The 21000-nt window shown below is 39.6% G+C and overlaps 1 protein-coding gene across 1 annotated transcript in view; it reads right to left on the bottom strand.

The window, feature by feature from the left end:
• Positions 1–21000, bottom strand: part of ZMAT3 (zinc finger matrin-type 3) — an 808181-nt gene that overhangs the window by 137044 nt on the left and 650137 nt on the right. Inside the window, exon 5 of the mRNA XM_044070445.1 lies at positions 18284–18384. Coding sequence (XP_043926380.1) covers positions 18284–18384 — 101 coding nt within the window. The remainder of the gene's footprint in view (positions 1–18283; positions 18385–21000) is intronic.

The following is a 21000-nucleotide window of genomic DNA, read 5'->3' as shown; positions in this document are numbered from 1 at the left end:
CTCTATGTGTGTGTATTATGACACATATGTGCTAGATTCTGGTTCAGTTTCTAGTATTGTGGGAACCAGAGTCAGATGGCCAGAAGTATGTGATGTCATTCTGTAATCCAGCACTGAAATGATGTTTTAATACTAAATGAGACATGTTTCTGATGTTTGTGAAACCAGACAAAAAAAGACCACTCACCTACATCATCTTGCCTTGCTCTAGTAAGTGAACCAGAGTACAATAATTATTTAGATCAGTCAGGAAAATATAGTGAGATTAGTTAAGAACTGTTTTTCTGAGATTAGGTAAAAACTGTTTTCTGTATCTGTGTGAATCTTTCCAGTGGTATTTTTACTATTTCCTTTGACTGAAACTCTGGTGTTTATTATAAATATATATATATGGTATTTTCATGTTCTCTTGTTAGTTATTAAATATACTTAAACTTTTCGTTGTGGCTGGTCTTTTAGAGAATATTTGAGAGTGCTTATATTTATTTAGTCACAGTGTGGCCACCCCTGAAAGCCTTGCTGCATTGGTCAAACACTACCACTTGTATTATCATTAATTTTAATCAGTATAATGGGTATCCTTGTAACAGCCTTAGAGTAGCTGGTTTTGGAGTGTTATGGTGACAGTATCTACCTTATGGTCTGTGCAGAGGGGGCATAGCTGGTAAATATATGCCAGCCTTTCCCAGGTGTGTGTGTGTGTGTGTGTGTGAAAATCAAATCTCAAAGAATGTGTGCGCATGTCAGTTACTTGGAGCAGGGACGCAGAGAATTGGTTTTACAGATAGTGTGGCTGAGGACTTGGCTAGGGACACTCAGCTGAGGACTCAACTCTACAGCTTTGTCAGTGGGGAGTCTTATTTGGGGTCTGGACAATGAGTCAGAAACCCAGACCCAGGACTGAGTGTGTTCCCTGTGTGCTATTAAGGGAAATTGTGCTTGGTACAGAGAGTTGCATCTGGAAATACTGTGTGTATCTATTCGTGTTCCAAGTGAACATCTCTCAACAGTGTCAGTGGTGAGGACTGAGGCTCCTTGATTACTGGCCCAGATGAGGGACTTCATAATATCTACCGGGACTCCTCTGTTTCAGTAGGGGTTATCTTTGGGGGGGGGGGGTGCTATTAATTTGTCAAGTAGGCATTGTATCGGCTCAATGGAATCCAGCTCCTTCCATGCCAGGTGAAAGACTAAATCAATAAGCTCATCTGCCAGGGGAGTCACCCAAGACGTAGATGGCCCAGAACCAAAAGCTTCCAGAAATACTGGTTCCTCTAGAGAAGAATTATCATAAGATCCTCCACCTTTCTGTCTAAGGATCTCTAATGTCTCCAAAGGAGACATCATCAGATGGTGATCTGGGGGAACCCTCCTCCTTCCTTGAAATCAGTATCCTCAATGAGAGATTCCAATGGGAAAGCTATGTGCCTCCTCTTGCACATCCTCTTCTGAAAGACCTCCTCAGTGGATGTTCAGGGGAGGTATCAGAAGAGAGGGGGAGTTCCTATATGGAGATTGACTGGAAGCTAGCTGGAACTGGCTGTCCCTGTGGAACAGGCCTGATACACTCAGAGCCTGGAACTGAAGACGGAATAGGAAATGGATCCAAGGGATGACAAACCATATTTCTAGAAAGAGAGAACGCCATTTCAACAACCTCAAAGGCAGATGGACCCATCCGACTGGATCCATGCCTGGAAGATGGAACCAGACATAAGCTGTCTTGTGCTGATGCACCAAGGGGCAGGGAAGAATCCAATAACATTGAAGTACATCCCGGTCCCATGGATCTGACACTGAAGCTTCGACTCTGGGGCCCATTTTGATCTGAAGGAATAGGAGTGGAACTGGTCAGGGTTGCTGTCAAAGCTGATAAAGTGATTCTCTTCAGATCCAACTCCGGACCTTTCAGAGCTGTTGGATTCTGGGGCTTCGAAAATGAAAGACTGATCGGAGAAGGAGTAGACTGAAAACTCACAAATCCAATAGGGGATGGAGCTGAGATGACCCCTATCTGTATCTGAGCTCTGAGAAATTTTTGCATCATCCTATTCACATCTGCTTCAGAAAGACTTATGGAGGACCTGGAGGATGTGGCAGATTGTGGTCTAGAGTGCTTTTTGGGAGTTTGCAAAAAGGTGGAACGGAGCTTAGGGGAGACCAGATCCAAAATTAACTCTAGGGAGGAGCTCATGGAACATGTTAAATACCGGGTTTTGGATCTGAGGCCTTGGCATCTGAAACCTAAGCTGTGGGGCTTGCTGAAGTAATGATCAGATCCAAAGATTTTGGATCCAAGGAACATACCTTTGGGTCCGATGACATTAGATCCGATATTTTTGCAAATTTCATAGGTGGTTCCGAGGAAGTCCTGGGGAACTTCAACAGGGAGCACTTTCTATGCTCCAAAGGAGTTTTAGAGCTTTTAATGGGGGTTAGAGCCCCTGAAAAGCTGCTGTTGAAGGAGGAAGAAGACCCTTCAATCTAAGTTTGCTGCGTCTATCAGATAATGTCCTAGTGTTAAAAGCAGCACATACAGAACTGCTCTGAGACAATAAACACACTCCATGTGGGCATCCAAGTTAGGGATTTTATGCCCACAAAAAGTGCATTTTTAAAGCCTGCCAGCTTGTGAGCCATACTGGCTTAATGTACGATAGAGAGAGAGAAGTAAATTATAAGAGAGTGAGACTTTTTTTTTCTAAATAAATATATATAAGAAGAGTAAAAGAAAAAGAAGAAAAGGAAATTACCAGCAATGGTAATAAAGGATTACCCTTGTAATAAAGGGTAGAAAGGGCAGAAAGGTAAGAAAAGAAGATTTCCAATGATGGTAATATCAAGAATATACTGTAATAAAAATATAGTAACTAGTCTGAAAAAAGCCAGAATGCCAAGAGGGAGGTTGTAGCAAAAAGTGGAAATGTAAATTAATAAAGTTGACTTTCACTTATGAAAGAAACTTGACAAAATGCTCAAGAGAAGGACCCTATATCTAAGCATAATGGCGGCAAACAACATCTGATGTATCGAGGATGGACTAGGACATTATGGGTAGGGGGAGGAGCTCATGAGTTGGACCCAAAGTCTAACGTATGTGGCCGAGTCACATCAGAGGATCATATCTGTAACTCATTTGTTGAGGAAGAATGAAAGGAACAACATCAGATTATTATATTACTGTTGTGCAGTGAGGCACTTTGGTTTCTAATGTTTTGGATCATTTCTTACACATTCAGGGGTTTCAGAGCTAGTCATGTATATAGGGAAATATCTTGAACACATTGTATGGAACTATAAATATGCCTGAAGTACTTTTTAAACGTATACTACTGAAAGTGCACCAAATAAGAATCAGGAGCCTGTTAACACAGGAACATGATACACTAAATGCAATGCCACAGAAAGCATGAAGCCTGATGGTTATAATATATAATATATCGGATATTATTGGAGAGTGTGCAGTATTGGATTGCTAGTCACTGAAAACAAATAAAATGGTCTTCACTCACTGGCAGAAGTAAACTCATCGAGATAATTCCTCAATTCCATAAAGCTGTCAAGAAATTAACTAGAAAGTTTCTAACCATCAGAAGGTCTGGGGTCAGTGTGTAAAACATTTATGGAAGGATTCAGCAAAGACTATGCTATCATGAGGTGATTTGTGCTAGCAACCAAACCCTTCCAAATAGTCCAGTTATTGGGCTGTCAAGGTCTTGGGAGGTTATTAATGTCCATTTTACTTCTTTTTTGTTGCCATGGCTTTGTTTATGGCTGTTAAGTTAGAGGTTTCAGTTCTTGAATATAATAAAATGTGAATGTTTAAAATACACAGTGCTATGCTATGCAGTCTTGCCTTGCTTCATTTTTATTGCATGTTGTCTTTGGACTGTGCTATATCTTTGTCAGCCTCCATTCTTTCCATATCGTGCCAGGCTCTATTTGTATATTTGGCTGCACTGTGCAACTTCATGGCATAATGGAAGGCTTATCCTATGTTACTTCCTATATTAATGAATCCTGGCCCTACTCAGTGTCTTGAAAGATGGTCCTTACTACTGCATGTACTTCACATCAAGACACTTATCCTAATGTATCAGGTACTATTACTGTCTGAAGGATTGTTACTTATGTTCTGTGAAATTTAGTAAGAAATAAGAGATGGCACAGCTTACATGCAATGAGTGACCTTTATAAGCATACCAGGCTTTATTTAACTTAAATAAGTTATTCATTACTAAAAGCAATAGACTATGAGCAATTTCTGCTATGTTATTCTATTTGTGGACATTCAAAGATATGGGAATTATCCTCTGCCTATGGCTTCTTATTCATTAATTAATTGACAGTTAAATAGATAATAAGGTAGATTTTTATAATATTATAATCTTATAATAATAATTTAATTATCTACTCACTTGTTAACTGGGTAGGTGAACTGATGATTGCATACCGAATTTCAGCCATTTACAGCAGCCAATTCACTAAAATGCCATTTGTTAAGCAGCTGAATTATTTGGATGAATATTTAGCTGACATCTATGGCTAGCCTTCCAAAAATAGATAAAAACTAATCCCTAAAAATTTGATGTTACCATAGTAAAGACTGACGTATGAAATTCACAAAATGATTAAGCTTTGCCAGTAATCATGTAATTCATCAGGACACAAAATCCATGCAAACCTCATTTTAATTTATGTGAAAAGGGCCCTTCTTTTCAGAAATGATCATGTGAGTTATAGACTTGGTAGTGTTGTGCTGTTTTCATTAATACAATACCATATATAAAAGGAATGCTTGCAAGTTACCTTCTCTTGCTACCAATAAATCAAAATGCAGGGGCCAGAGTACTGTTGGTGGTGTCTAGTATTTCCTTAGTGCTGCTTTTGAATCCAGCTGGATAACTACCTTCAAAGTATTAATGTATAATGGATCAAACCATTCTCTAATGACCAGGACATTGAATTTTTCTCTAAATCTAAACCAAAACTGAAACCTGAGTACCATCCAAAGAAGGGGAAAAGTCCTTCACAACTCCCATTAATAGGCATTTCCTCTGCACTCTCCTACAATTATGTTCTCCTTCACTGCAACATTTAGCAGATTGGCTTAAATTTCAGTCTATAGCAGCATTCAGTCTGTTGCTCTACGGTCATACACCTAGCTCCCCTTGTAAGGCATAATGGTCTGACTGATTAGGGTTCAACATGCCTAATATAACTCCTGGGACCCAAGTGTCTTACTAGGGTTCTAAGCTTGGCCAATAAAGGGCTGCTAAATGTTGCCAAGATCAGGCTAACCAGGAGAAAGAAGAAACACTTTTCTTATATGGCTACTACTTTCTAAAAATTTTCCTCACTGCCACTGTTTTGATCTTTAAAAATCAACTTAAAATACTACCTTTCTTAGCATCTTTTTAACTTATTTTAAAACTGGAGTTTTATTTCATATACTTATTTTTAAATAGTATGAGTATATATTTATTATTTTACTACATCTTTTTAACTTTAGTACATCACACTCAGAATGGAAAACATTTTATAAATTCATACTGATTTGATTTATTAGAATAGTGTTCTTAAAGAAATGAAAAAAATAAAACTTGTTTAGAAGGATAGTGGATAGTTCTCTAATTTTCAGCTATACTAAACTGAAAAAAAGGTCATCATACCAAAATGACTACACCTTAATATCTGAAGGCATCACATGAAAACCTGGCCTTGCTGCTAAGTTTTCCTAGTCTGTCACAGTTTCACTCCAGATGCATTAGCATTTTCTCGATTTCATCTAATTTGTCATTTAAATTGTATTATTCCAGGATAAATGATTTTCATTGGTACTAACACTCCAGCTATTTTATATATTTAACACTCTTCTGTGTACTTTTATTGATCATTTTTTGCCACTTTAACTTCTTTTGCTGTCATTTTCACAAATCTGAAAATATACCATACATGTTGACAGAACAGCATCTTACATATTAGGTTAATGGTCTTTTACAAATAAGCTTTTATATATAGCCTTCAATGTCTTTTTTTATTTTATTCCTAATAAGCTGCATATCTTTAGAACCCCACTGCTATTTTTCACATTCATTTTATATTTATTTGTTCTATAGCAATCCATTTCATCCAATTCAGTGTTGTAGGGAAGCCAGAGCCTATCCTATCCTATCCTATCACTGAATAAGTGCAAAGGCAGACAAGCTAATCCTGATCAAAGTATTATATATCACAGATACACACACACCTGAAGGCAGTTTGGAGTATTTCCATTTCAACTACAGCAGATCTTTGGAACATGCAAGGAAAGCACAGCACCAAGTGAAAAGCCACACAGACGCAGGAAGACTGTGCAGAATCTGCTCAGAAGGCAATCTAGAGAGAACTAAACTGGAGAACCAAGAGTTGTGACTTAGCAATGCTAACCTCTGCACTAATGTGCCACCCTGACTTTTCTATCTACTTTCAAATATCACCTCAAGTATTCCAGGTCTGCAATAACTTAATAAGGTACGGTTAATCCCTGAATTTGTTGTTGTGCTACATGAAGTTTACATTTATTGTTTTAAAAGTGCTATGCCCAGTGGTGTCACAATGCTTTTGCCCCTGCTTCTCCAGCTAGGTCATCTAGCTAACTACCTTTTGCTGACCATCTACCTGTTAGCTTACTGACCAGCTTTAATACTGAATATAAAAGGGGAACCAGACGGGAGATAGCAGCCATATTCGTACCACTAGTTTTCAAGTCATAGCAAGTATTAAAATAAAAAAAATTCTTCTGCTGGATTATTGCAGAGGTTGTATCTTCCCTCTTATTTTACAAGTGTAAGACTAACATTACAGAGAAACAAATGCAACTAATTCATTCACACTACCTTTGCTGACTGCCAACTTAATGCTTTGGCAGCACTAGACTTTTACAACTAAATACTCAGGGCATATACAACAAAATCCCCTTTCCATATCCTTGGATTGAATTCTGCCATAACAGTCATAAATGAGACATGGCTTAAACCAGCAATACCCAGTGAAGAATTTCTATCCCCCGGCTTCAGTATAATGTACTTACATCATCAAAATAAAAAAACTTGGCGTTGCTACATTACTCTACCTAACTAATCTCCACCTATCTTAATACCCAATCTCAGTTCCTTCCTTCTCTAAGGCAGCAATCCTAATCTCTCCTAAAGCTTAACAATGCCAAGTTCATCTATATAAGATTTTCTAAGTTGTATAACTGCTGGAGCTTTTCTCCCCAGGCCTCTACTGAAAATGGAAATATATCCAGTTAGACTAGCCCGGTTAACAAATGTAAAATAAAATAAAATAAGAGCCCACAATATTCCATCTTCTACTAGTGTCAAATGTGACTTATTAACACATACTCTCCTGGATATCCAGCAAAATACCTCTTGAAGCGATCATTCTAGGTGATGTAACATTAACTGGTCCATCACCCCAGTCCCAAAATTACAACCGCGTATAAACCTTTATACCTTCACTCAATTAATCAATATCACCAAACGATACAGCAAATCAAAAGGCTCCTAATATATCTTAGATTGATCCTAATTAAAAATCCAAAAATCTCCCAGATTCATTAAGTGACTATCATCCCACATTTGATCTCCACTCTCTACCTAAACCCAGTAAGCCATCAAACATCAAGGCCGTCAAAAATCTAATTAAAGCAAGGACTCTTTCCTTGTAAACCAGCAAACTTATAACTGGCACATACTCACACACCTCCCACTAGATGAAGCCACTCATCACTTTAATAACACCATTTAAGACAGTCTAAACTCTCATGTCCTACTCAGACATAAATGAGTCAATGTCACTGCAGCCCCCTGACTCACTCTGTTCACCAAAGAATTAATACACCTCAGAGGCAAAGCATGGCACACATGGCAAAATAATAGCACCACACATAACTATTGTAATAAAGCTAGAGCCAAGATAAGCTTAGACAAAAAAAAAATTTTTCACCTTCAAACCGAAAACCCTAAAATCAGATAAACCATCACAACCCAACACTATTCCTAATTAATCCAATTTCATTGTAGATTGTGCCTTTAATACATATTTTATCAAGACTGAAAGTTTTCTCTCACAGTCTAACCCAAGCTCCTATCTCCATTAATCTCCATCCTATCATAATCACAACACTCGAAACTTCAAACAGTCTTAACATTAAGTTTAAAACAACACCTCAAGAAACTGAAAGTCACTCAACAGCCCCAGAAAACCTCCCCAATGAATACCTAAAATTAGAAACCCAGTCACTAGTCTACCCTGTTTCTACCTTAATCAGCAGATCAATCAATAAATATTATTTTCCCTCCACCTGGAAAGAATCCTTCATACTCCCTTTGCACAAAGATGGCTCCCCCACTGATATCTGTGACTTCAGACCTACTGGCACATTGACAACCCCTCTCAAAACTTCCTGAGATTGTTATAATTTTTCCCTAACCATAATCTACTCTCAACCAACCAGTATGGCTTTACTCCCTCTCATAGTACCCATACTGCTCTTCTCTCCTTAATCGAAGGGACCAACATTTTCCAGTTTCCACAGTATTCCTTGACTTGTCTAAAGCTTTTGATTCTGCCTCTAATGCCCTACTCCATACATTCTTTTCAAAATAGGTCTATCAATTAAAGCAGTCCTGTGGTTCATTTCATATCTCCATCAAGGGACACATAGCATGAAATGGCTATATGCTTCTATGACAATGTGAGGTATTGCCACCTGTGCCTGGGAGAACAGGGCAGTGCATGTGTAACATATGCCAGCATAGTTAGCTGGAGTTTTGCAAATACGTTTGTGTCATTTGACTATCACACTGACTTGTACAGACGCTTGTGTTAAAAATGTATCAACAGTGTTATTATAACTAATTAAATGTATATGTTTTAAACAGAGAATTCTGGAAGGGAAGAGTAGAAGTTTTTGAAACTGTTCTATAGCTTTCACATACTGCAGCAGATCTTAGCAAAGCTATGTGTATTGCACCAGAGTCAAGTGATCAAATGTGATGTCATTCTATAACCAACCCTGAGAGGATGGAACTCACACAGCAGCTTATGTTGTTTTGTTTTCTTTGGAACCTTATATAAAAATCTATGAAAGTTACCACAAACAGTTCAGTTAGTTAATTGTTCAGTTCAGTCTGTTAGAAGCTCATCACCTTGCCTTGTAGAAGTAAGCAGCTCAGCATCTAATTTTGCCTTGCTGTATTAGTTAACTTAGCTAGGAAACAGTTATTCTTTAGACAGTCACGAACTACAGTGAGATCAGTTAAATAGTGGTTTTCTGCATCTGTTTGAATCTGTCCAACTGAGTTATTTTCATTTCTCCTGTGATTGAAACTCTGATGTTTACTGCACTTAGATAATTAGTATTCTCATTTTTTTTTTATTTTATTATTACATATTTTACACCTTTCATTGTGGCTGGTCTTTTAGATAATACTTTTAAAATCTTGACAGCACTTGTGCTTACTTTAGTGATGCCCTGGCCACTCTGAAAAGCCTGACTGCTTTGGTTACACCCTACCATTTATGTTATTATTGATTTTACTGAGTATAATTGGACACCATTGCAAGAGCCTGACAGTGTTTGACCAGTGGCAGGGCGGCTACTTTACAGTCTGGGCAGAAGGGGAACAGATAGTAGATCTGTACCAGCCTTTCCAAGGACAGAGAGCGACAGAAAGAGAGAGAGAGAGAGAGAGTGTGTGTGTGTGTGTGTGTGTGTGTGTGTGTGTGTGTGTGTGTGTGTTTGGCATCTGGAGAGACAAAGTCCAATCCCAGGTCTGGAGCATGTTCCTGTGTGCTCTTGGGGGAAATTGTGCTTGCTGCAGAGAGCTGCATTTGAAAATACTGTGTAAATCCATTCCTGTTTAGTGACAGTCTCTCACCGGTGTCAGTTGTGAGGATACAGGCTCCTTGATTACTGGCCTGGGGCAAAGAGAGGCCATCACAGCTTTTTTCCACCTTTCTCTACCCCTGTTGCTGTACCACAAGAAGCCATCACTGGCCCACTGCTATTCAATATACTTATCAAAGAAATGTCCACTGTTCTCACTCCACTGTGATCCAGTATGCAGGCAACTCTACCATTATCTGCACAGCCCCATCTATCTTAGAATGCCATAAAATCACTCAGCTCTCTTAACAAGTGTAAAGTCCTGGCAACTTGACTCTACTTAATCCTGAATCCCTCCCCCAACCCCTCCCAAAAAACAAAAGTTATGTTTTTCGCACCCAAACCAGTATTAACACTTCATGATCCACTCTCCCTACAATCTTCTGATAACACATCTTTTGAACTGGCACATAAAATTAAATTAGTTACAATTATTACTGATGGCCACTTAAAATCTTGATCTATACATTCAGAGAGTCACTCACCAACCACCCAAAAAAAAAAACAAAATTAGGCATGGTCTATTGATCCAATAAATGTCTGTCTGATCAGACATGTAAAGCCACTGCTGCTATCTATCTCATTGCTCTTCTAACTTGTGCCTCAGTGATATTTACTAACCTACAAACAATCCAGCTTACAAAATTTGAACAGTCATATAATAAAATTCCAAAGTTTGCCACTAACATTCCCAATAAAACATACCACTGCTCAGCTCTTAGACTACTTTACTGGCTCTCCTTCCCCTACCTACTCAAACTTAACCAACTGAAAAAATGCACAATAAATCCTTCACTTTCCACAAGCTTGCTCTTCCCACAGCCCTTTCCTTCAGTGTTATACACCCTCATGCTTACTTTGCTCACCAGAACATTTTATAGCTAAAGTAGTTCCCTCATGTAACTACCATGGGGATTCACTGTATGCTAGCCAAGTTGCAACACTGTTGATCTCCCTACCATGCTCCCTCCACCATATAAATAAACAAAGAATTTTCACACAGATCATCAAAACATTACTTTCTGAAACATGGCAATGCCACTGTTCTGAAGCTCAAGGCTAATTTCTCTCATACCGCTTCACCACTGTTCCAAGTCCAAGTCTACCATAACACCAGCTGGTACACGATTCATTTTTGTACACACACAATCCTCATAAACTATCAAATGAATAGCATGTTTTCACCATTAATTTTCACAAATCACCTCATTTACTTCCTACCTCCAATAATATCTTGCAAATCACCTCATATTTCTCACTTCACACCCCATCCTTCCTCCATTTCTCACCCTTCCCACTAACAATCCAGCTAGTACTCATACCTTTCATCATCAAAATCCCTTTATATTCCATCACAATTAAAGAACATTTAACTATCTACTCCAAATGCCATCTCTCTCTCACCCCCCTCTTCTCCATACCTCTCCTATATTTCCCTATAGTTTCTCAGAAACTCCTCCTACACTCTACTTCTTTTCCATATTCTCTCTTAAGTCTTCTTTCATTGCTTACTTATTCCCCTTAAATGATATATTATATTACTCTTTCTCCTAGTTAATGAATTCTGTTTTCAGCTCAAGAAGTGTCTACTCAGCTTCCAGTTTTGTTGTAAATACTTTCATGCACACACTTTACATTGATGGATATGTAATGTGCAATGTTAAAATCCTTGTTAGATCACTTGGGGAACCCATTGTGGAATTATCTAATAGCTCATATGAAAGTATTAGGCTAGTTGCCCTTGCAGGCCATATTAAGCCTAGCAATTTCCCCTTTTTGTGCTTTAATTAACCTATCCTATTTGGTTAGAGAGTGCACTTACCCATTCCATGATATTGTATATTACCCCTAATGAGAATAACTGAGATCATACCTTAGATAATTTGAGGGGGCCCATGTTTAGGATAAAGCATTTAAGAGCTGTCTCTGTTCTTTAGTAGTCCAGGGGTCAGTCCTGGGGTAAATTTTCTATTTCCCATCTACAGTTCCAAGATGCACTTGAATATGGACAAGGATAAACATTTTGGATCTATGAATGGGAAATAGATAATTTGAATGTGAAGTCTGTTCCAGAGCAGCGGTATCCTCTGAGAGATATTCCAGTCCCTCCAAACTGTTCTTTTGATGCTGCAGAAGAAGTTTATATAACTAAAAAGAGTATTTCTGATGTCATTTGAACTGATGTAGAGTAAATCCATCAATACTGGGCTGGAGGATGGAGGATGCCTTGCATGCCAGACACAGGACACCACTTAGCAGTCGGTAGGATACAGAGTATAGTGAAAGGGCTTTGAGTCAGTCCATGTAGGACATGTTGTTTAGGCCTTGTATCCATTTGGTAAGGTATGCCTGTGTGTGTTTTCCAGTTGTTGCATGTGTTTGGAGATACATGCCAAGGGGGTCATTATATTCAATAATTGGCCTAATGAAGGCTGAGTAAAGGAAGACAATGACATCCCTAGATCTAGACATAGTCCCTTGTTTATACGCTATGCAATACAGAATGGCTTTCTTACAACAGACACATGTTGGTCAAAAGTTAGGTTACTGTCCACATAAGTTACCAAATCCCTAACAAATAGGTCAACTCTTAGGGGCAGATTGTTAACATGCTAGGTCTCTGTGACAGAAGACTTCCTAAAGACTACAGTAATACATATTTTGACATTTAGATTCAGTCCATGATTTTGGCACCAGTTATCTATTTGGGAAAAATCTTCATGCAGGATGACTAAATCATGTGAGGATTCAATTACTGGTCCTAGCTTGCAGTCATCTGCAAACTTGGTCAGCCAGAGCCCTTTGGTACTGGCTTTTACTTCAGAAAAGTAGTTGCCAAACAAGAGAGGCCTCAGCAGAGAACTCTGGGGGACTCCACTAATCCCTTGTCTCTTTGTGGAGGTAACTTCCCCTATTTTGATTCCCTGTGTCCTATCTATGAGCCAAATGGCAATCCAGTGAGTGACAAAGGGGATTATTCCCAACTTATTTAGCTTTTCTACTATGCTTGAGTGGGGAATTGTGTCACAAGCTTTAACTAGATCAAGGTATGTGGCGTGTACTGTTCTGGCTTCATCAATTGCTTTGGTGATCTTTTCAAAAAAAAAATTCACCAGGCTGAGTAAGAATGACCTGCCCTTGACAAATCCAAACTTAGATGATCCAGTGTTTGGAGGTTCCCTGTGTCCTAATTGATTAGTTCCATGATAAATATTCCATATCTTCACATATGAGACTGATCAGACCTATGGGTCTGTAATTATCTGGGCTTATGGAAGATCTTCCCTTACGAAGGGGAATAACTGTAGATGTTCTCCATTCACTTTGTGCAAAACCTGTAAGGAGGCTAACATGGACCAGTGTTTTTAAGGGTGTGGATAAATCATGCTTGATGCTATTTAAGATGCATCCAGGGATATTGTCAGGACCCTCTGATACCAGTAATTTTATCTTTTAATAGCACTTTTAGGACTTAGTCTTGTGCGACAACTGCAGGTGAGCCAATTTCAGGTATATCTTGAGGGACAAACAGAGGGATGAGAAGGGTAACGTTAGAGCTAAATTTAATTGGCAAGTAGGTTTGCTGTATCTTGAGCCTCAGTGTAGATAACATTGTTCACAATCATCTCAGAGTACTGCTGTACTGTACTTTTGAGATTATAAACACAACTATAAAATGTCTTGTGAATGCCTTTGGCTTGGGTAGATATTTTAGTCTCAAACTTGGTTTTGGGGGAATTTTATTAAGCTCCTGAGTTGTTTCTTTATTTCCGTGACAAGGGCTCTAACATTCTGGGAATTACTCTTCTTACTTTTGGTCAGAATTTTTTCCTCTTAATATACAGCTTGCTGATATAATGGTTCCACCATGTGGGGTTTGCCCTTCATTTGTTTCTATGGGGTACATATGCATCTATACAGCTGTTTACATGCTGGTATCGCATGGTGGTGGATATTTCTGCATTTTCAGTAGATTTAACTGGGTTTTGTGGGGATTTGAAGCTTGCCAATTTATCACTTTAGGAGTAGGTAGTTTGTCTTAAACAATGTTCTAAAATTACATTGCAAGGAAAGGGTCACTGGTTTCAATGTTATGTTGATGGAGACTGCTTTTACGGTCAGACCTAACAAGTGATAAATATACACAAGGGATGGTGCAAGGTGCTCCCCTATTAGTAAGGACAAGCTCTAGAACGTTACTCCCCCTAGTGGGTACTCTAATGTTCAAGGCATTTGCACTGACAAGGTCCAGGAATCCCTGTGCTTGTGCAGTAGTGGTGGTGTTGGTTTCCCAGTCTATAGTTGGATAGTTTAGATCACTTATGAAAATGGTAGTGGGTTTAATACTGTGTGAGTCAAGCTCAAGTACATTGGCGTTGTGGCTTTCATGTCATACAGGAAGTTCTATAGGTAGGTAATATATAGTACAGGGCCTTTCTGATGGTTATTTGAAAATGAAGCTCTAGGACATTAACAGCCTTGATGTGAGAGTCTTCTGGATGTAGACCGAGACACCTCCATGTTTTTTCCTCTCCTGCACAGTAGCTGGTCTAAACATGTGGAACATGTTGTAGCCCTTAACAGCCAGAGTGCTCTCTACTATTTCAAACTATGTCTCATTCACTACACAGATGTCAATATCCTCCAGGGTCAGAAGAGTTTGGGGAGTAGATTTGCTTGTTTGGGCTCCTAGAACTGATCAGTAACACCTTCATATTTTCCTTTGCTTGTTTGTTATGTTGGTAGGTTTATCCAGTTGGCATTGCCTAAAAAAGGCACTACGAGGGGATGGATAATATCTTTGCCAATAATCAAAACCCAAGAGGGGAAAGATGCGGGCCATCTCTGGCAAAGCAGCATGGTCTTTCGATCATATCCTCCCAGGCTGACAAATACTGCCCCTCCCCCCTTGAATGACACCAAAAACTAAGCCAATTATTGTAGTCAGTTATTTTTGCTTTTATCACCACATCATCAATGGAGAAGGTAGAATGCTGCTCAGTGCTAGGCTCATACCTGCCTTGGACACAGTCTCAGAGCTCCATCATGCGTCTCTTCTTATAGTCCAGGCAGATATACCTTAAGTGATACTGGCATGAACTGTGATATAGTTGCTATAGTCATGCTACAGCCATACTGGTACTTGCTGTTCAAGGACTTGAGTGAATGCATGATCTGACAGATCCTGGGACCAGACAAGCAACTAACTGTCACTCTTTCCTTGCTCAGCCAGCAGGTAAAGGGTACATCTATATGTCTTACAATGGAATCACCTATAACAAGAATGTTTGGATCAGCCGATGTCTGCCTTATGACTTTGGGACTCCTTGTGCTATGTGATGAGTTAGGATTAACTTGCAGACTGTGCTTTATGCTTATGTTGTGTTTTGGAGATCTTTGAGGTTTAGGAAAGCTAATCTTTAGAACCGCAGCATATAGTAGATTATGTGTATTATGGTGGCATTGCAGAGGTGTGAAATGTAGTATACTGTTGACGATTTTGGTATCTGAGCTTACTGTGTGTGAAAAATTTGCCTCCAAGGAAATTTTATATATATATATATTATTCCACACCCACCTAAAAAACAATCAATGAGTTCATCGGCAGATGGAGTGACCCAGAGGTAGATAGGCCAGTCCCAAAAGCTTCCAGAAATACTGACTCTTCAGGAGCTAGTTTTGGGCAGACCAAACACCCTTCTGCTTTAGGATCTCAAGGATGTCTCCAAATGACACGTCATTGGGTGGTGATCTGGAAGACCTTTCTCCCTCATCAAAGTCAGCATCCTTGGTGACAGACTCCGGAGTCCAAGTGCCTCCTCTTGCAAGTCTTCTTCTTAGGGACTTCTTCGGTGGGATGATCCGGAAAAGTATCGGAAGAGAAGACAATAACAAACTGGGTGGTCTGGATGCTCTGGGCTGCATCTCTCAGTGGTGTAGAATGCTGAGGATCACTGTACAAAACCAGCTGAGACATCGAGGGTGGATCCAAGGAGGAAGGACCTGCTTGACCTGCCGGAGCAGAGGAAACCCTCTTCACAACCTCGAAAGCCAACCATTCCAGAGAGAGAGATGGAGCCAAAAAAAAGAGTTTCTGGCCCGCCAGCTCCCTCTACTCGAAGAGCCATCTGCCCAAGGCGGAAGCCGAAGCCAAGCTGTCCAACGTTGAAGCTCCAAGAAGAAGAGATGGCTCTGAAAACCTCTGAGTCAATCCTATCCCCCCCGGATTTGACCTGGAGGTTTCGGCTCCAAGAGTCATCCAGATCTGAAGATGTCAGAGCCAGTGTGCTCAGACTAAATGTCAGATCCAAAGAGAAAGCTCTCTTTGGATCCGAAATAGAAAGGTCGCAAATGCTCGGATCCGAGGACTCTAACCCCACATCTTGGGTCAGTGGAGGAGTGGCTACCAATGAGGACTCTAACCCCACAGCTTGAGTCAGTGGAGGAGAGGCTACCAGTGGAGTACCTGATGGATAATGTTCCTGACCCAAGCAGGTGTAGAAACTGTGAAGACTCCCTTCTGAAATTGCTCTTTGAACAATCTCCTCAACATCCTTTCCACATCGGCCTCTGTGATACATCTGGAGGAATGAGAGGACACTATTGAAGGGGTTTAGAGTGCTGCTCAAGAAAAAGGGAGGGCACCCTAGACAGTACCATATCCACTGAGGGTGAATACATTGTTTGAAGCAAAGACTTCGGATCCAAGGACTTCGGAACCATAATACATTTTTTTTGGATCAGAGAAAGGACTTGCCAGATAAGTCACTGGATCTGAGGACAGTCAGATCACAAGGGACATTGGATCCAATTTTGTTTTCTTTTTTCTCGGCTCAGATGAAGTCGAAACCAGAGAACCTTTTTAAAGTTCCTTGGATTTAGGTTTTGGAGACTGAAATCCAGTGATGGCCTGAGAAAAGGTAGTTGGCAAAAGACCTTTCAAATTTAATTTATTTCTTCTTTCAGTTAAGGAACTTGAGTTGAACCCATTGCAGATGTCACTTTCCTTATCCAAGTGCTCAGGCCCCAAGTAGTACACACACAAAGCATGAGTATCTGACAATGGCATCTTGTGATCACAGTCTATACATTTTTAAACCCTTTTTCCGATGTAGCTACAAGAGAAATATTAAAGAATCAGATAACCGCGAAAAACCAAAGTACCTATTCAAACAGGAACTATTAAATACTGCCACTAGAGTACAGAGAAAAAGGCTAGCAAAAGTCTTTTTTTTATTTAGTAAGAGGAAGAGTATAACACCCTTAAGAGAAAGGGATATACAGAAGTAGGAAAGGCCTACTAACAATGGTAGTGAGAATACACTCGCAAGTGCATGTATAGAGATTACAGATGAAGAGTATCAAAAAATACTTGACAGAAAGTTATTAACTAGACACAGGTTTACTGACAGAAAGCGATTAACGATAAAGTTTTAAGGAAAAAAACACTTATCTTAATATGAATGCTTGAGAGCGGTAGTCAACCACATCTGGTCGCGAAAGCAGCAAATGAGATCTGAGGAAAGTTAGGAGTGGTACATTGTGGGTATGAAAGGAGCTTGACAGTTTGTTGGTCTGCACAAACTGGAAAAACAGCCAAGTCGGATCAGAGTATCAGACCCGAACCCATATGTTGAGGAATGAATGAAAATTGACAACATCAGATATAATTTTAACCCCTGTGCTTTATGTCCCCTTGCACAAGTGTTAGGATTAACATTTGCCCCTACTACATTCTGCAGGTGCAGCATGGTCAAACTTAACTAAAGCAGGTGTATTTATGGCCAATCTAACAATAAATGGGATGGATTAATTCAAGTGCCAAAAGGGAAAATGGCTAGACTTAAAATGGCCCACAAGGGCAACTAGCCTAATACTTACCTATGAACTTAAGAACAACTAAAATAACTTGTAATAATTCCAGTGACTTCAGTAGCGATGCTGGCTACATTCAAAGTGAAAGTCAGCCAATCAGTCACTAGACATTCATTATCTTTTCGGCTTATTAAAGCTGGTACTGGTTCATGTAACATGAAGGATAACATTATACACATTGCACAGTTCCAGTAGCAAGACACATGCCATGATGACCTGTTCCTTTGGGGATCTAACATATTTAACTCCAAGAAGAACAAACAGCAAGAAATTATACTAACAGAATGACAGTTTAATACCTCATTCAGTGACATACTGCCAAACGCACCTCCTCTAGACATATTTCCTGTATGCATTCATCATTTATAAAGATTTTAAGGCTAGCATTTTAAATAAAAGTAAACGTCAATGTCTACTGTGCAAAATGTGAACTACAAAACAGAAATAGAGTTTAATAAAATTTTAACATACCTGAAGTATTTTGGCTATTGTGTATATTTCTTTTATTTTGTGCCAACTTAAATTCATTCCCCTCTCTCCTATGCTTCCGTCTGTTCATCTCAGAAGTGTCTCTAAATGTAAGAATACCTTAAAGTTATAAACAATCAAATAAAAAGGTCTGAACATTAAATCACTTGCCTTCACTGTATGAGAGTTGTTTGCAGTATGCTGTCCTAGTTGGTCTCCTTACCTTAAAAAAACAGAAGTTATGTACTCACCATAACATCCCATCTGTGTTGTTCATTTTCATTCTTACTCAAGATATGGGTTCAGATCCAATCCTCAGATCTAATTCAGCCGCTGTTTCACAGCTCATGGATACTACAAGCTCTCGAGCTCCTCCCTTACCCACAATGCAGCAGTCCCCCTCATTCCCCAGATCTTGTTTGCAGCCTCTTACTGTCTGCTGGAATAAATTTATAGCTCTAAGAAGGAAAGTCACTATTTCGAGCTCAAATAGGAGAAACGTTGGTTCCTTTAAAGTTCTCTCATTCTTCCAGAAGTTCTCAAGAGGAGAGGGGTAGGGAGCCGGAGGGAGGGGAGTTAAGGAAGAATGAAAATGGACAACACAGATGGAAAGTTATGGTGAGTACAATAACGTCTTTATCTGATGTTGTCAATTTTCATTCATTCCTCAGCATATATGACAGAGTTCCCAGCTACTGAATCCCAGGTGAAATCTAAGGAAGGATATTCCTGAGTATTGTAGAGCCGAAGGCCGCTCTTCCCCTTAAGACCAGATCCAATTTGTAATGAGTAATAAAGGTATGAGGATTAACCCAAGTCACAGCTGCACAAATATCGTCCATGGAAGTCCTGGTTAAAGCTTATGAAGTTGCCATGGACCTTTTTTAAATGTGCTCTTAAAGGCTTTGGCAAAGCCAGACCAAACTTTTTATAGACAAAGGAAATGCAATCTGTCACCCATTTTGATAAAGTTACTTTCGAAACTGGTTGACCCACTCTACTTTCTGAAAAGGATACAGATAATCAATCTGATTTTCTAAATTTACCTCATCTGTGAAGATAAAAAAATTTAATTTTCTGTGAATATCTAGTAAATGCAAAATGTATTCACCTATGTTTGAAAAATTTGGAAAGATTATGGGAAGGTTAATAGTTTGATTGATGTTAGATCCTGACACCAACTAAGGAAGGAAAGAAGGACTGATTCTTACGGATATTTGGTCTTTATGAAAAACTAAATAGGGAGGCCTAGAATATAAAGTTTGAAGTTCTGAAACTCTTCTTGCTGATGTTATGATTATGAGAAATGTAATATTCCAAGTCAGATATTGCAATTCACACTTTGCAGCTGCTTCAAATGGATTCTGACTTAGGACCTGTAACATTAAATTCAGATCGCACAGTGCTAGGGTCCTTGAAAGGTGGTTTGAGTAGAAAGGCTCCTTTTATAAAGGCTTTACAAAGACATGAAGAAGCCAAAGAAGAATTATCAACTCCAATATGAGAACTGGAAATGGCATTCAACTGTACCTTAACCATAGAGGTAGTCCCATCTTTAAAGACAGAAGCCAGGAATTAAAAATGTTATATACTGGTGCTGAAAAAAGGGTACATTTATTGTTTTTGTGCCCAAAGGACAAATATTTTCCATTTGCTCTTGTAAATCTTCCTAATGGAAAGTTTATGGGAAGAAAAAAGAATGTGGCACACTGGAGAAGAGAGCACTGGTTGTCTGGCTATCAATGGGATTGGAGAAACCATGTTCATAGCTTCATAGGTTGGTACTAGGCTATCGGCCCTAGGACCTATACAAGCCTAGCCATAACAATTCCCTGGATATTTCTTCCCACAATATTTACTTCCCCGGACCCCTGTCGAGCAGGGTGACTGACATGATCTCCGGGGTGAATTTTCTATCTCCCATCCAATCATCAAGGTTCCTTTTGAAGAGGGCCAAGGAGGCGCTCTGCTTGACATGTATGGGCAGTCTATTCCAGAGTATGGGGAGTCTCTGGGTCAGGAACCTATCCCTTGAGAATGTTTTGTTCATTGTGATGACAAGCTTTAGATGCTGTGGCTCTGAGGGATTGGGATTTCTTTAAGTGGAGCATGTCCAACAGCTCAGGGTTTGACATGGCCTTGTATGTTAAGCAGAGATCACCTCTGAGTAGACGATATTCCACAGAGTATAGCTGGAGTTTTTTTAGATGGTCAGCATATGGCATCTCCTTTAGGCCTGTGATTCTTTTAGTGAGGTATTTCTATGGCCTTTCCAGCTGTTGCAGATGTCTTGTGAGGTACATACCAAATGGGGTGTTGTACTCTATAATGGGTCTAATGAGGGATGAGTACAGTGGGACAATGACCTCCTTTTTTCTGGATGAAAAGCCCTTAGTGATGAGGTGTGCCACATAGAAGGATTTCCTGACTGTTGTGGCAATGTGGTTATCGAAGGTAAGACCACTGTCCACCTGTGTCCCTAAGTCTCTCATCACACTTTCGGTGTTTAGTGTACTGCCACCTATGTGGTAATTCATTAGTACATGTTTTTTCCCAAAGGGGATAACTATATAGTTCTTGGCGTTAAGCTTGGGCCCATGGCTCTGGCACCAAGCATCTGTTTCTGTAAGGCCCTTTTGTAGAATATCCACATCATTTGGGTATTCAGTAATGGCTCCCAGCTTGCAGTCATCTGTGAACTTTGTTAGCCAGAGTCCCTT

Source organism: Protopterus annectens, chromosome 4.part1 (genome assembly GCF_019279795.1).
Source record: "Protopterus annectens isolate FY-2018-M chromosome 4.part1, PAN1.0, whole genome shotgun sequence".
In the NCBI taxonomy this organism is placed as follows: Eukaryota; Metazoa; Chordata; order Ceratodontiformes; family Protopteridae; genus Protopterus; species Protopterus annectens.
The sequence above is the reverse complement of the archived record's forward strand: the minus strand, read 5'-3'. Positions and strand labels throughout refer to the sequence as shown.